Source organism: Temnothorax longispinosus, chromosome 9, assembly GCF_030848805.1.
Source record: "Temnothorax longispinosus isolate EJ_2023e chromosome 9, Tlon_JGU_v1, whole genome shotgun sequence".
Taxonomy (NCBI): domain Eukaryota; kingdom Metazoa; phylum Arthropoda; class Insecta; order Hymenoptera; family Formicidae; genus Temnothorax; species Temnothorax longispinosus.
In genome coordinates, this window is record NC_092366.1 from 7595693 (window position 1) to 7613247 (window position 17555).

General features: G+C 32.5%; 1 protein-coding gene and 1 pseudogene across 2 annotated transcripts; both read right to left on the reverse strand.

Annotated features, from left to right (window-relative positions):
* The window catches only part of LOC139819044 (uncharacterized), a 17475-nt pseudogene extending 16925 nt beyond the window's left edge, over positions 1–550 (reverse strand).
* Positions 215–13869, reverse strand: LOC139819045 (uncharacterized). Of its 2 annotated transcripts, none has more exons than XM_071788178.1 (6): positions 13374–13869; positions 7979–8232; positions 7343–7612; positions 3410–3540; positions 3047–3212; positions 215–678 (listed from the first exon to the last, which is right to left on the reverse strand). In XM_071788178.1, the coding sequence occupies exons 2-6, from the start codon at positions 8228–8230 to the stop codon at positions 280–282; spliced, it is 1218 nt and encodes a 405-aa protein (XP_071644279.1). In that variant the 5' UTR covers positions 8231–8232; positions 13374–13869; the 3' UTR covers positions 215–279. The 2 variants fall into 2 exon arrangements, with proteins under 2 accessions (XP_071644279.1, XP_071644280.1); XM_071788179.1 differs by lacking the exon at positions 13374–13869 and adding an exon at positions 8294–8883.
* Positions 13870–17555: the final 3686 nt, after the last annotated feature.

Below are 17555 nucleotides of genomic sequence, written 5' to 3' on the forward strand. Positions count from 1 at the left end.
TCTCGCTCCGCGTGTACTTGGCGCGAGACACTACCGTGTCTCTTGATTTATATTATATATATAAAAACATTATATATTACATCATAAAAGAATAATTTTTGATCTTTTAAACTAAAAGATCTGTCATTATCATATCAATTCCATGATGACTATTTTTTTAAAGCGCGCCAATATTTCTATTATTTTATTGTTTTCCATTTTAATGTATTTGCTGTACTTTGTCATGCCTATTATTATTTTTTTTCTACATTATTTATTACAACAAAAGTCAAGTATTCATTAAAGATCCAGCAAACCCCATTCGTCATACATTGGAATTCTCTTCATCATCAATTTTTTATAACTCTCGCTCTTTAGACCCGGACTTGAAAAGGTATTAGGATTCATCATCTCATCTAAATCTTTCACCTCAGCCTTGCAGCACAGCACTATCGGTAAACATGAGAAGGATGATATCATTCCATAACTGGCTCTTTGTTTTAGGGTAGCTTTCAGTTCTTCCATGGTGGGTGGCTGCGTCTTGCAGCTCAGTTGCTTCATAGTCGCCGACAGTGCGCCAAGATATTCATTTAATAAAACATCTCTCTTGTTTTCAATGACATCCGGGGAAGGACTTGTATTGAGAAAATATTGAAGATCGATTGCCGGCGATGTGTAGACACACATTTGGAAATCCACCTGTAATATATCAAACAAACTCTGTCGATCAACCGATTTTTTAAGCTCCTGGCAATTGAATTGGAAATGAAATCCGTGCCCCGGGAAAGAAATGGGACTCATGTTTAGAAAATCGCGGCAAGAAAGTTGAGAGTTCGCGCGAATGACACCGGCAAACAGGTGGCGGTTGTATGTACCTGAATGTAATCAAACTAGATTTATGCATTATTCATAATCTACTGCAATTTCAAGTATCTCATATTAGCGCTGCCTCTTTGGCCGGTATTCATAGTCGGTTCTTATATTTAAGACCATCTTAAGTACAATCTTAAAGATGTCATTAACCAATCACAGAGCCGTATTAGCATCTTAAGATGTTATTTAAGACGGTCTTGAAATAAGATATGAATATGAATACCGGCCTTTGTCTTGATCGCTAAAGTCGATGTTGCGAATTATTGGGCGCGTTCAGCAGATACAACTGTTGCACAATTGTTGAGTTCGTCTTATCAACACTCTGCGTTGATTGGTTGATTCTAAAAGTAAGAACCAATCACGTTCGATTGCTACTGAGCGGCTTAGTCTGCTGAACGCGACCATTAAAATGCGTTAACATATACCGTAAACTTTTTGGAATATTATATATTTACTTATTCGTTACTTATTCATTTTGTTAATTTTTATGTAAATTTATTTTGCATTTAACTGTAACTTGCATTGCATTCAACTACAAAAATGATAATAAAAATTCAGAAATATCCCACTCGGCATGTTATGTTGCTGAAATATTGAAATATTCGGAAATAGTACAGAAATATTTCGTTAACATTTCATTTGTAACTATGCATCTGAAATATTTCAGAAATGTACCTGCATCATGTTTTTTATAATATTGCATTAACAATATTTCTGAAATCTTTCAGAAAGTTGTTTACAATGTTTGTAAGTGTCTGTATAATATTGCAAAAAAATGTAGCAGATGCAATATTTCAGAAATATTTCTGAAACATTATAAAAATAATATTACGTTTGCATTGCACAAATAATATTTCTGTAACATATCAAACGCAACATTGCATTTAAAATATTTCTGAAAAATTTCTGAAGGATTGCGTAGGTAATGAAAAATTGAATTGCAGGCAGTGAATTTCTACAATATTGCAGAAGAAATATTGCAGATGTAATGGTTTAGAAACATTTCTGATACATGATAAAACTATTATTTACATTTAAATTGCACGCGTTATATTTTTGAATGTTTCACATACAACATTGCATTTGTAATATTTCCAAAAAGTTGCTGACAGAAACTTTAGAACTTATAAAAAATTAAATTTATTATTATATAATTATTACATTTTATTGCATTTTTTTTCTTTTATAATATTAAGAATTTTCTGATATTCCAAATTTTGTCATATGGCATTTTTAATATAAAATATAAAATACTTAATAATATTTAATATAAATTAATATTCGACGTTGACTGGCAAAAAAGATTTATTCGTATATCTGTATTGTTAATATTGTTATGCGATAGCTTTATGGTCACCAAAATAAGCAAGTATAAGAAAGAAAGAATCGTCAGAGTCAGAGGATCACCACTACCCTGTTCGATCATCGATGTCAAGCAACAAGGCGCCGGTGTATACTACTTGGATGGGTGACCAGCTGAGAGAGCGGATTTCTTTGGACAAATGCGCGGCGGCTATACGCACATGGCTTAATATATTTTTTTTGTTCCGGTAACAAAATATTTCATTTTTCACAAACAGTTTTTACGTCAGTAACAAAATAGTTTTTACGTCAGTAACAAAATTTTGTTTGCTAATACAAAACATTTTTCTCATGGTAAAATGTATTTGAAATATCTCTGAAGTGTTTCTGCAATATTTCGTAGATATATTTCAGAAATATTTCAGTAATATTACCGAAATATTGCCGAAATCTTTCAGCAAAGTTGCATTTGAAATAATTGTGCCGATTGAAACATTGCAGAAATGTTGCAGAAACGGTCGTGAAATATTTCTGAAATATTGATGAAAGGTGTAATATTTTAAATGGAATTTTGCAGAAATGTTTCTGAAATATTACATGCCGAGTGGGATAGATAATTAAAACAAAGTGACTAAACGATGTTATACCTATTTATATTTGATTTATGCTCACGATGCTTTACATTTTTCAAAATTAATCTTTTAAGATATAGTTTTAAAGTAAATACGCTGTTTCAACAATATACATTATGTCATTACGTGCAGGTACAAATTAGATTTCACGAATTTCGTCATTCAATCTTAAATTTTAATCGTGATTATAATAATAAATAAATCAATAAGCTTGTATTTAAAGGAAATACATAATTTTTTTATAATGTAGTGGTACTTACACAAATGTGCTGAATAGGTTTGCCATCATTGTCATATTTGAACAACATATTGTTTACCCAGAAATCGCCGTGATTAATAACATTGAATTCATCCTCACATAACTTGGATGCATCTATTCCTATTTTATATACATGGTCGGTGAGTTTAGCAATTTTTTCCGAGTATCTAACAATAAATAAAAGTCACATAAACATGGAATTATATAAAATTATGGAAAAATCATAAATATTTGCTGTATATTCTAAACAACAATTTGTGTTTCTATATATATTTGCCAGTTTCTGCTTATTATGCTTATTTATGTTATCTTAAACATTAAGAATTAGATTAATAAATATTGCGTTTATTCATGTAAATCTTACTTTTTCATTCCTGGCCAATTTGCAACCTCATCTGCTAAAGCTTTAAGACTCATAACGAAAAAATTTTGCAGTTCTAGCGGGTGCTGATCGTTAAATATTCCTTTCGTATACATATCTTTTTGCTTTGGTTCCTAGATATTAAAATATTTTTATCAAAGAACATTGATATTTATTCATTTAATTATACAATTTAGTAAATAAGTTTGTAGCGTGGACTGGAAATTTGGCACATGTATACATGAGGCTATAGAAAACAATCTACGACATTAATTTCAATAACATGTGATTTCTTAACAAATTTAGAGAACATTTTTTCTTGAAGATAGTAACGAGTATAGGACTATTTGTTACAATTTCTTAATGTAAATTTCAATATAAATTACAAATTACGATTTCGTAAATGTAGAAGGACTTACTGCTTACAATTAGCTAGGCACATACGTGTCCATTTAAGCTAAAAGCTTAAAGCTTTTTTTTTTATAATTGCTTTAGTTTCGAAGGTATTTGATATACGCGATATTTTAGTCAAGGAAAAGTTGATTTTCTTTAGGTAGTTAAGTACTAATTGTAAGAGAATAATTTGATATATTATTTGTGCGTGATAAATTAAAATTTATTTATAAATTTATTTATTCTTCTTACATCTTTGTCCGAACGTTCCGGCTTCGCATTGAGCCATCATCAGCGGCCTAACAAATACAATTTAATAATTCTCACGATCTCCGTTTTACGCTATGGATGAGTACTTCGGGACTGGAAAGTCGGAAAGCCAATTTGCTCGTCTGCTCGTTACGTGTTGACGTAGGGTAGACCGGGGCACGTTGTCACGCGGGGCACGTTGTCACTTTGGCTTTATTTAAAAAACTAATAACCGGAGGGCAGCACCCGTTATTCCCAAAACGTGTTAGTGTATGCCCATCTTTGGTGTGTTTACAGTCTTGAGATTGCGCCAGCCGTGTTGACGTAAAATCAACTTGAAAGTTTTTTGCGACCGTAAGTAAAATTTTATTGTCTAATATTCAACGTACTGGACATGAAGCTTATGTTTTTTCAGAATAGACCTTTATATTATCTTAAAGTATGTACTTTTACCTACCGCGTGCAGTACCTAACCTTACGAATATCTCAAATGTGTCGGACATGAGGCTGTTTGAAATAAAAAAATGCCCTCGGGGCACGTTGTCACAAATTTGATAGGAATCTATTCCGAATCTTCGGATGACGATTACGAATAAAAATATTTTATGTTTAATCACCGACATGATTATAAAAGAAAAAATGTTTATCAATAAGTTGCGCATTCGAGTGGAATTCTTGCCTATTTAGATTAAGACGAAAACTTCGTGCTTTTTGTACTTTTTTGAAATAAAATAAATGTTTCTGTGAAGGATTTTACTTTTTTACATTGCAGCGCACTATAATATATTGATATTTACGTTGTATACAGTTTGGATTACATTTTGCATGCAATTACATTTGATGTGACAACGTGCCCCGGTCACGGGGCACGTTGTCACAAGCGACCTGTCGTTATTTATTGTTATGTAACAACTGTAGAGTAACAATCACACAAAATTCGATACTGTCCAATTGAAGCTGAGGGTTCACTCGAAATTTTGGCATATCAAAGTACTCTTAAATATTGAATGTAAAAAATACAAAAAATATTGAAAAAGTGTGTGACAACGTGCCCCGGTCTACCCTAAGTATGGTTGGAATGTGATGTCATAGTCAAGTGATCAGGAGAACGCTGCAAGTATGAGAATTAATATCGTGGTCATTTTTAAATCCATTGTTCAGCAATGCGACCTTAGTCGCACTACGTGAAGGTACAAGGCCAAGGGATGATGTACATCCTCCCGCGGTGCATCCGTGTAGTGCTAAAGCAGCCCGCAACTTTTATTTGACTTTAGCTGTGTTTTGAAACTCATAAAAACTATCTTATGTTTCAATTTTGACAAAAAAATTCGAAGGCAAAGCAATTTTAAATTTTAACATAAAAATGGCGATAACTCATCAAAAACAACGCATTTTTGAACCTATGTTTGTATCAACTTTCTTTCTTGTTTTTGATTCCCCACTCATCTTTCGAGCGATTAACCTCGACTTACGGAACACCCTGTTAAATAATAAAGTTCAAGACTATTTATACTTATTATATATGTCGCCTTAGTCGCATTGCTGAACAATGGATTTAAAAATAACCATGATATCAATTCTCATACTTACGTTCTCCTGATCTCTTAACTGTGACATCACATTCCAACCATACGTCAATACGTTACGAGCAGACGAGCAGATCGGCTTTCCGATTTTCCACTCTTTCCAGTCCCGAAGCACTCATCCATAGCGTACCTAACGGAGATCGTGAGAATTATTAAATATTGTATTTGTTATGCCGCTGATGATGGCTCAATGCGGAGCCGAAACGTTCGGACAAAGATATAAGAAGAATTAATAAATAAATTTCAATTTATCACGCACAAATAACCGCGTTGGCTTTCGATGGCCAGATTTAATTTGATATACGTTTTTGAGTAAATTGTAGTCTTTTTTTCATGAAAGATACTTTTTCAAATTGTTTTCTTGGCTAAACGCCGAGGCACGTGCTGTAATAAAGGATAATAAAGGATATTGGACTTTGATTAAAACGGTTATTCTCCGCCAGGCATTTTTGCTGGATTATTCGCCGTGTAGTTTCGAACTCCCATTCGACCATACAAAATCACTGCGGTTTACGGTAACCATTTTACCGCACGCATTATTACAGTGTATGTACATATCTGTAGCATCAGAGGTTTAGGACACGATATTTATCTTGATTATTGACGGAAATATGTCAATTTTTAGGTAATTACTGCGTCGCGGAGTACCCTAGGCGTGTGCGCTCGCGCTCAATTGTATCACAAGACAAGTTCAGACAAGTTCAGAGTTTCAATTGTTTTAACAATACAATTGAGCGCGAGCGCGCATGCCTAAGGTACTCCGCGACGCGTAGGCAGTAATTATTTAAAAATTAACATATTTCCGTCAATAATCAAGATTTTGGAAAAATTCAAACGCCATTTTGTTTGTCGTGAAAAGAGGAACAAATTTTCTCCAGTTCATTTTTTTATAGGATGTATAGTTTGATCGCTAGGGCAATTTAAACAAATAAATTGTTACTAACTTTTTATTGAATCGACTTACGAAAAAACTATTTACAGATTCTTGTTCTACGACAAAAAACATAAAAAAACATTAACTTAAGCCATGAACCTCGAAAAAATGCTCAATCGACCTGGTGACTCGACTACACGGTATTAAAACAAAATTTGTACCCTTTTAAAATATTAATTAGAAACTACTTCTCTATAAGATCTGAAGTGTTAAGCACATTGTCCTAAAGCTTTACAAGTTTCAAACTTATTTCTTGATAGTATTTGAAGCAATTAATTAATGTTTCGTCGCTTTAAAATATATTAATGTCTATTATATGAAACATTTGAATATTTCCGACGACTATGTATAATGTGTTTAATATAGTGCAATATTCGTATAGTGCAAGAAGTCTTCTAGCATGCAATACAAAATGACTTTCCATATATAGTTATTTGTGTAACAAGTGCCGTAAGATAAAAATTCCCGGGTGCGGAGTTTACGCACGAGCCGAAGGCGAGTGCAGTAACCGCACTCGGGAATTTTCATCTTTACGCACGGCTTACACACCCTATTTTATGTTGCAAGTGCCTGGAAAGTGGTTTATCACGCACGCGTAGCGTGCATAATGGGGCACTTTCCTTGCACGTGTTGCATAAAATATATTACTTATATCATTCAGGGAATATTAACATGGAAATTTGCACCTTGTATGGTCCATGGTTTCGTGCCACTAACCTGAATTCGTGATAATTGCAATGAGACATTACAAGTGAGTCACGCGTAGTGATTTACCTTCTCGCATATGGCTACAGAAGCTGCATGAAATCTGGCTAGTCCGTCAAGCGCCAATATGGTATGAGCTAGGTCAAGACCAGACAGACGATTGGCCATGCGAAAGCCGAGAGGCGCAAGATCCTCGATCACCAGAAGCGTTGGATTTTTATTTTGCACGTATAGGCCCTTCCCGCTTAAGCGATGCTCCGGCCCTAACAACTTATTCATTTTATCCAAGGTATCTGACATCATCAATATTTCGATATCAAAGACGCCTGATAATTCGATCTGTAAAAAGTTTATTTAAGATTAACAAATAAAATCTTTTAAAATCAAACAAGCATGCAATTAGTTTTGTGATGTAAGAGTTTAAATAAAAAGTTTTGGTTTCTCAGAAATGACAAATAAATAATAATTTTATTCCGCAAATCAAAATTGTTTTTAAAATGACTCAAGCATATACTTTTCTTCTAAATGTAGGTATAGGTGCCTCTATGAACTTGATAAAAATAATTTTATTTTCAATCACTGATTGCCTCAAAAATAATTGTCCTGATCTTTTTGTTGAGCAGAAATCTACTTCGAAATAGTAGAATCTGCCACTTAATTTGATTTATTTGTATTAGAAATATTATATTAGTTGAATCAACTTACAAAGTGACGAATGCCTTCAGCTACAGGCGCGATTTTGACAATGATTGATTTCTTCTCCGTAATTTTACTGTCGCTTTGGTCACGCGAAAATTCGGCAGCAACCCTAATCATATCGCTTGTGTAGCCGTCACCCTTAGCCGTGGCTGATTTCGAGAATATCTCGATCACCTGAATCGAGTTGTCGCCTTCCGACTTTCGCAGGATCTTCTCCACGAAGCATAGATTCAGCCATGCCGGTGTCTCTAGGGCCATTTCTGAAATTGGAATTAGAATTGGAATTGGAGAATTTTCCCAACAAATCATTGTTCTTCCTACCGTGTCACGAAACGCTAAAACGATTCTTTACGATAACTTATTGTTCGCAGCGAGATTTATCACGTTTTCTTTCTCCCTTTTTAATCCGCTCCCTCCCACTCATTCCGGCCTTCCCCCCCTTTTCTTTGTCGCGCCACCCTTCCACCGTTTTTTTCCCCGCCCGCTTTACCGTCGTTTTTCCTTCATATCCGTCGATATTCAAGAAGGGCGCGCATTCTCCTATACGTTTGAGTTAAGAGCTGTTTCAATTAAGAGCGTAATAAGAAGCCCTTTTCTCTTTCCCCTTTTTGGTCAACGGCATACGTACGTTCCGCGTTGAGATCCCGTCGAATGTGATCGAGTTGCGGTATTTGCGAGAAATTTACGACGCGTCTGTGTGTGTGGCGCGCCGCGATCGCGTGCGTATTTGTGGTCGAATGACATCGGCCATATTTCACCTTGATGAGTTTTCTCAGAAATGTTTTCCGCTGTTTTCTCATAATCAAATCCGCCCATTATTAGATGGACGTTTAATGACTGAACTTATGAGGAACACATATAATTTTAATAATATATAAATAATTTATAGCAAATGATATAAATTACAATGAAAATGGTTTACTTATCAAGTGCCAGAAATGCAAATAAATGACAAAACTTTTTATTCTTTAATCGATTTCACATAAACTTTATTTTAATTAAATTATGATACATCTTATTGCAATGATTAATGTAATAAATGGATTGAAATGAATTTAAGAAAATTTTGATAAAATAGATGGTAACATTTAAAAAATGCACATAATTATACAAATTTTATACTACATAAATATGTATTGATATATTTAATTGTGTAATACCTCTTTTTTTAGTTGTACTATTTTCACATTATATAACTCTAACATCCTAACATTAATCACTACGAAAACAAAAACAACGAGATAAGATTAAAGTTGAAAACTATTCATTTGACGTAATAATTGCTCAAGCAAGTACGTAATCGCGTATGTCATGCTTATTATAGATAAAGCATAACATATGATTATACACTTGCAGTAAAGTCACTACGCTATTGAAGAATATGAACGTAATTTCTTTATATCAAAGTCAAATTATTATTATTTAGTCAAAATTGTTGTATGTTTTACATTGTTACGTCTTAATATGTTACTTTTTATTTATTTGAAATACCTGCTATAAAAATTAATAGCTTTACACAATTTTCAATGTCAATAATCATCAATTTGCCACGTCACATAATAAGTATGTAAATCTGTTTGATTGTTTATTCTATTATATTACCATTATTATAGTTTTTTCTAAGAAGTATTCACAACAGATTTCTATGTATTTTTATTTTAATATTTTAATACATTTTGATTAGAATAGCATACTATATTGCTTAATTGTTAAAGGCATAAAAAGTCGGCCTCAAGTAGTCCAGCTACAAAAATATCGCGCAAATTATATTTGCTGCACAGAAAACTCATAAAGTACATGTAACACTCAAATGAATCTTGTTAGATTAAATCTACTTATCTTAAAAGAAAACAAACCCAAGTTTTCTCCTCAATTTTGATGAACTTTAGGTATGTTACATTACAGATAAAAATTAGAGTATATTTTTAGTGCTTTTACGCATGTCAAAGAAGTGACACACTCTATCGGAAAAAATCAATTCTTATGTTTCTAATCTAAGCATATATCTTATCGAAACGATAAGAGATAGGCAAAAATGTTTTAACTGAACTTTTAAGGTGCGATTTCATTGACGCTAGAAACCATGCAGCGGCAGCGTCAAGAAAATATGTAGTGGGAAAAGAAGTTCAGACCGTTTCAACTTTTTAGCGTACCGCAAAATTCAACGGAACTTCTTTCCCCACTACATTTTCTTGACGCTGCCGCTGGTTTCTAGCGTCAATAAAATCGCACCTTTAATGTTCACGATCTTATAGCGACGCGCGATGCTTCTTTTATGATATATGAAATCGTGATTAACGTTATGTTACTGCGTGAATGCATTTATTAATATCACCATGCTGCGTCATTCTAATTAACTTTTTTATTTTTTTCAATAAACGTTGGATACCAAACTAATGTTCGGCTGTAGTTCCGAAAAGCCCATACCTCCGATTGTTCTGAAATTTTGTATACTATTAAATTTTAATATGCTAATTATGAATATGTCAATGAAAATTGGCGCAAAGGTCATTTTCTAGGTAAAAATTAAAAAAAAAATTTTTTTATATTTTTTAATTATCTAAATAATTATACATTTTAGAACAAAAAGTTTCAAATAAAATACACTTTTCACGCAAACCTAGGTTCACCCCCACCTCCCCCCTGCTTTCGGGGGAAGTACGGTAGCCCCTCCCTCACTTACGTGTGTACTGTTTATGCACACACAATTGAAGTAATATTTAAAAATTCATATTAACTTTCCACGCATGAAAAGTTTACGCATACACTTTTCACGCGAACTTAGGTTCACTCCCACCTCCCCCCTGCTTTCGGGGGAAGTGCGGTAGCCCCTCCCTCACTTACGTGTGTACTGTTTAGGCACACACAATTGAAGTATTATTTAAAAATTCATATTAACTTTCCACGCATGAAAAGTTTACGCATACACTTTCCACGCGAACCTAGGTTTACCCCCACCTCCCCCCTGCTTTCGGGGGAAGTGCGGTAGCCGCTCCCTCACTTACGTGTGTACTGTTTAGGCACACACAATTGAAGTATTATTTAAAAATTCATATTAACTTTCCACGCATGAAAAGTTTACGCATACACTTTTCACGAGAACCTAGATTCACCCCCACCTTCTCCCTGCTTTCGGGGGAAGTGCGGTAGCCCTTCCCTCACTTACGTGTTATTGTTTATGCACACACAATTGAAGTATTATTTAAAAATTCATATTAACTTTCTACGCATGAGAAGTTCACGCATACACTTTTCACGCAAACCTAGGTTCACCCCCACCTCACCCCTGCTTTCGGGGGAAGTGCGGTAGCCTCTCCCTCACTTACGTGTGTACTATTTATGCACACATAAGACCTATATAATTTTTTGTTCAGCTTAAGAAATACTACCAGAAACCATAGTCAAATCAAGGGGCACCAGTTATCGTGTTCGTGCCTGATTTTACAGTAATAGAGTATAGAATATAAAAATTGCGTTTTTAAGAGACGTACAATTTTTATTTGAAATTTTTTGTTTTAAAATGTAATTTATTTAGATAATTAAAAAATATGCAAAAAATTTCTTTTTTAATTTTTACCTAGAAAATGACCTTTGCGCCAATTTTCATTGACATATTCATAATTAGCATATCAAAATATAATAGTATACAAAATTTCAGAACAATCGGAGGTATGGGCTTTTCGGAACTTTACCCATGTCGAATACTGATTAGTATTTTTGTCATCGTTGGCCTCATTATATTCACCATATAATGTTTTTTTTTTGTAATTGTTTTTATGTTAATTGAGTAATCATGAATATTTTTTATAATATTTCTATGTTTTTCGGCCAATTCCTCCGCCCCCTTCTTTCTCTTTCTATTCACATTGAATAGAAAACGTAACATACACATTGCAGTTGGAAAATTTGTGTTAAATACGACATAAATCACATGTCCCAAACGGTTTACTCAAATTTTTGTTTTAATTTAACATAATATGATGTGTTAAATGGTAGCACCGATACTATATGTTAAAATATTTCAACAGGAAAGAAATGTAATTCTGATTGTAATTTAAGGTTATTTATGTGTACAATTAACATAACTTTTATGTTGAAGTTAAGATTGTAAGAATAAAATTAACACTCTTTTTCTGTAAATTTTTATTCCCACTTCTGTTATAGAATAAAATCAACACTCTTTTTCCGTTAACACATTTAATAAATACGTTCAAATTGTGTTACTCTTTAACATATTTTTTAAATTATCTTAGTAATTTTACATTTGTTAATTTTACAATTAACATAGCAGATATGTTAAATCTACACATGTGTTGCTTACTTTACATAAAAATTTTAACAAGAACCTTTTTTTAACAAAAATACATAAACTTTTTTATTGTGTACATATATGTATATATTATGCTTTCCGATTTTGAATTAATTCGAAATAGAGTTAGTCGAAAGACAATAAAAATCTTACAAAATTAGTTGAATTGACGTCAATTGCATCAATAAATAGTTGATGTTAAATACTAGTTTAGTTGATATCTTTGTCATCTTCGACCTTGCTTGTCATCTTCACAATTGCTTTTAATTGAAAAATAGTCTCAATTTCTCAATTAAAAGCAATTGTGAAGATGACAAAGCAAAATCGAAGATGACAAAGATATCAACTAAACTAGTATTTGACATCAACTATTTATCGATGCAATTGACGTCATCAATTCAACTAATAATTTCTGGCTGAATTGTTAATCTTAAAAAACGTATAACAATTAATATTGCATTGAGAAATTGAAATGATATTTGTTATGGCTTATCTTCTTTAATTTAAAAAGTAAAAAGGAGAAGTGGTTATTTTTTTGTGTTAGACAGATATATTCGATTTATATAAATATTCGATTTCTACATTATTATATTTTATAAAGTATAAGATTCTTTAAAGATATGGAAAATTATTTATACGTTCTAAAATATTGTCTATAAGATAGAGAAATATCTCATAAAAACTTATAATCGCGTTTATAATGTTTGCGGATTATGTATGTTTACAACTTAAACTCTTTTTCTCTCAAACTCACGCGACTCATGCAATTTACGCGGAATAAACTTGAGATTCTCCCACTGATGTAGCATTTTTGTAAAATCATATTTTCTTAAATTATATTAAAATATATTAAATTATGTGTCATATAATTTATTCGGGTGCTTTTTATTCCTATTTATTCATATTTACCTATACACATATATTATTGCATTATTAACAAGTTGATCTCATATTTTTTAAATATAGTACGGTATAAGTGAGTTTACTATAATTACATGTTTTACAAGACTTTATCTAAAATTTTTATTAATAAATTCCAACCGAATATCAGTTTGAGCAAAACAGAGCGTTGATAATAATCGACACACTGACCTGTAAATTGCTTCAACTTTGGTCGTTTATTTCACTTAAATGCTCACTTCACTATGCCGTTCGTTTCGTAAAACCTGTCGCGAAGTGATACACGCAGAACGCATTAGTGACAGGCTATATCTACATCAGTGCATTTTTTTATACTCTCGAATGAAATTGCGAGTATACGTATGTTTTCATTCGGCACTGCAGATGACGACTGTCACGAACACGACATATAAATCTGCTTGGTCACCATTTATATCGTCGAACTTCCTGATTTATTCTTAGATAACTGAGACTTGGCCAACATTAAACACATGTCGATTTATCTCTCAATAAACCAATAGACGCTAACTTAAATGAGATAACAAGAGAGCGATGATAACACTCGTGTGATCATGAACTGAATACGACACGCAGTTAAAAGCAGTAGAAGCGTGCACTTGTCATCCTGGTATTGAGGCAAGAGAGGGGGGCAATCGTGGCGCAGAGATGTGCGCTGGTCTAGTGAGCCGGAGAACTGAGTTCAAATCCGATCAAGACGGTTTTGTCAGATTTCGATTGCCACCTCTCAGATGTCAGATGGGATGGCAACCCACCGAGAGTATATTGCTTGCCTAGCTCTCTATATTTAGAGAGGGTCCCAGGTTGGGGCAATAAAAAACACGTGCGGTTTTTAATTGTGCTATACTCTTGTTTCATTAAGACTGGCAAACGTTAAAGGAAATTATAAATGAGTATATATTGTAGGTATATAAATGTGTGAAAATATGTAATATATTAAGGAAGAAAGATTTCAGAGAAATGCATGAAATTCATCAGATTTTGCACAGAAAAAAAAGCTTACCTTTTGTTAAAGTAACTTTTTGCTAAACTTTGGCTACTGTTGCTAAATTATAGCTCTCGCTGCAAAAAATACTGCTTTCGCTGCAAAAAATGTTAGTTATCATTTTACAATTAAATTTGCTATAATAGCTGAGAATGTACGATTTCCAAAATAAATTCATGCATTATTTGTCGCCGTCCATAATACCGTCATCCTAAACTTTAATAATTTTTCTGAATGACGAGAATATAGTAGAATTATTCACGAAGGTGGTCTATCATGAGTGTTATCTCGGGATATGATCTGATATTTAAGGGAAAAAAATCTCCGCGGATTTCATACTCTGCGTCAATATATGCATCTCAGTCAATATACATATTGTTCTTTTATTGAATAAATGAAGCGAAACAATACTTCATTAACGTACTGATAATTGAAGTGGCAAATGCATTATTTGCTTATTATATATTTTTGTTTGCATGTATGTACATTTAATTTATTACAAAATTGTGTATATTCCGCATTATTGTTTTCTTAAAATATTTATTCTTCTTTGATTTCATGGCTAACAAGTTAAGTAAAAATATGAATTGTCTACTGATCTTTCAAATTACATAAAAATTTTATATATATATTTTTTCATTTTTATTCACATGGTAACTACTTGTTTGATAACATATGCGTCTCTAACATTTTTCTACTTTACTTATTTCACTGTTAATGTAGCTCAAATTTAAATAATTATCAAAATATTAATCAAATTTCGACATTTACAATTTTATGATGATTATTACAAAAATAATTTAGTAAATTTGGAACTGAGATATAAAAAGTTGATAACATGTTAACTATCGTGAGAATTTCCGGTATACGTAATCTTAAGTGCGTGAAGTATCACGTATGTTACTAACAATAAGTATAACAGTTCGTGTATTTAGAATATAATATAATATAAAAAAAAGAAATAACGAAAGTAAATTATGAGGAAAAAAAGTTAAATATTTCTTCTAAAATATTTCTGCAATGATTTTAATGTCGGCAATCACCAAGATATAGCAAAGCGTGTCTGAACAAAATTGCGCAACCTGTGATTGATTATGATGCTGGCAACTTGCTGTACATTTGCTTCAATTGATTTTGAGTAATTTAATATTTGAAGCAACATGCAGACAACATTGGATATATGTATTGCCAGCAATTTGTCGGCAAGAGAGCAGCATCAAATTTACTTCGCGTTGCTGGCAATATGACAGCATTTTGTGATTCTATGAAGTATTACAGCAACATGACAGCAACATCTTGAATTTTGAATCAGACGATTTTAGACCGCAGCGTAAGTTGCCAACAAGTTGCTGGCAAGTTGCTATGCAAAATTGTTATATCGTGAAGGCATCAACTTGCCGACAAATATGGACTCAGTTGCCACAATTCTGATAGCAACAGATGATATTTTATTCTCCAACAATTCGCACAAATTTTTTCGCTGTTCAAGAACTTAAGTCTGTGATTAGTCTTTATCTTGATTATATCATGTTACTCGATTCGACAGCGTAATTGAATTATGAGCGTGGCATTGCAGCATTGGAGTAATAAAAACATTTTATTATATGATGCAATAATAGATATTTACCGTTTACCTTACAGCAGATGCTTTTTTCCTTATATCCCAGACTTTTACCATTGTACACTCTAATTATATTGTATAATAGATATAATAATTATATTTATGAAACCTTTGCATATTCTTGTCTATGAACGTTTATGTATGTTTATGTACGTACATATATACATACATATACGTCTTTTTGTAATATAAGAGTATAAGTAAAATTTTTCATTATACTTGATAATATATTATTGTACGTGAAGTCACCAGTTATCCTATTTTTATAGAATCAAGTTAGAGAATAGCATACTTCCGTAATTGTATAAAGAATACTTACATATAATTTTAATATTAAACAAAAGAAGATTGTACTGTCTTTAAAAAAGCTCGTTGACGCATTTTATTAAAAATCTTTGTTTAAAAAATAATTTTAACTTGTATCGCTATTGCGTGTTATCTCTTTAAGAATAAAATATTTAATCTGATATTGCAAGTCATGCCGTTGTTGCTTGTTACCTCTTTAAGAATAAATAATCAATGTAATAAATATCAAGATAAAATATTGAATCTGACATTTAATCTTAAAAATATCTAATCTGATATTTAATCTTGAATTGAAAGATTTTTTAGATTGGAAAAGTCAATAACTTGGATTATGGTATAACGCCTTATATCGTTTATTTTTAATTAAATAAATATAAAGAGATTAAAAAATCAATAAAAAGTGTGCAAATTAGAAACTTGCACATTGCTTCCTCATCATTACAGATCGCTACCATTGCTTTTGTTTTATTTTGCTCACAAAACTCCTCTTATGAGCTTGTATTTTATTTGATGCATAATTATTAGTATTTATTAGTTTGGCTTCTTCATAGAGGAAGCTTTATGAGCGAAATAAAATAGGAGCAATGGTAGCGATCTGTAAATGACAAAAAAAGAGCAAGAGATAAAATAAAACTAACATAAGTAAGTTTATTGATGCTTTTAGAGAATATACAGTTTTTAAATATCTTCATGGTTTTCGTATCTCAGGATAGGACTGGAAGACTAGAGAAAAAGAAAATATTTATGTATTGTACATTGTACATATCTGTGTGAAATAAAAATAAATCAGTATCTATATCTGTAAAACAGGTATGACGTAAGATTCGATATATATTGTTACGCTCGTCAAGCAAGTTCGCCGTCGAAGCACTATCGCGCACTCCACAATCGCGCACGCGTACTCCGCGGAACTCGCGAAAGGAAAGGGAACACAGAGAAACTTGAGTAATGCGTTTATTCAAAGCTTGAAAAACAGAATGCGTGCAGATTCCAAAAATCCGCCAGACAGAAAATCAATAAATTTATAAACAAACTCCCGTTGTCAAGGAGCGCGCTTCACAGCTTTCCGCGACTTCTCTACTCAGGCTGCGTTCCTTTTGATGCTTTCAGCGCTGTAAGCATTATTCTATCTCCGTTGCACATTGAATATCAAATAGAGATGGAGCGACGCTTTCAGTGCTGAAAGCGTCAAAAGGAACACAGCCTCAGTGTCCAGCACGGGCGCAACAATATTTATTGTTATAAAATAGAAAATTTATTTATAGTTAATTATTTAAGTAATTATTTTAGAATCGATCAGTTACACATCACTTAAAAATAATTTTATATATTGTAGGGGAGACCGGGGCTATTCGTGACACATTTTTGTTTCGAATTTTTTCTTGCTTTGTATAATAAATGTTTAAAAAATTTTTATTAGTGCGATGTAATCGTCCATCTCTCT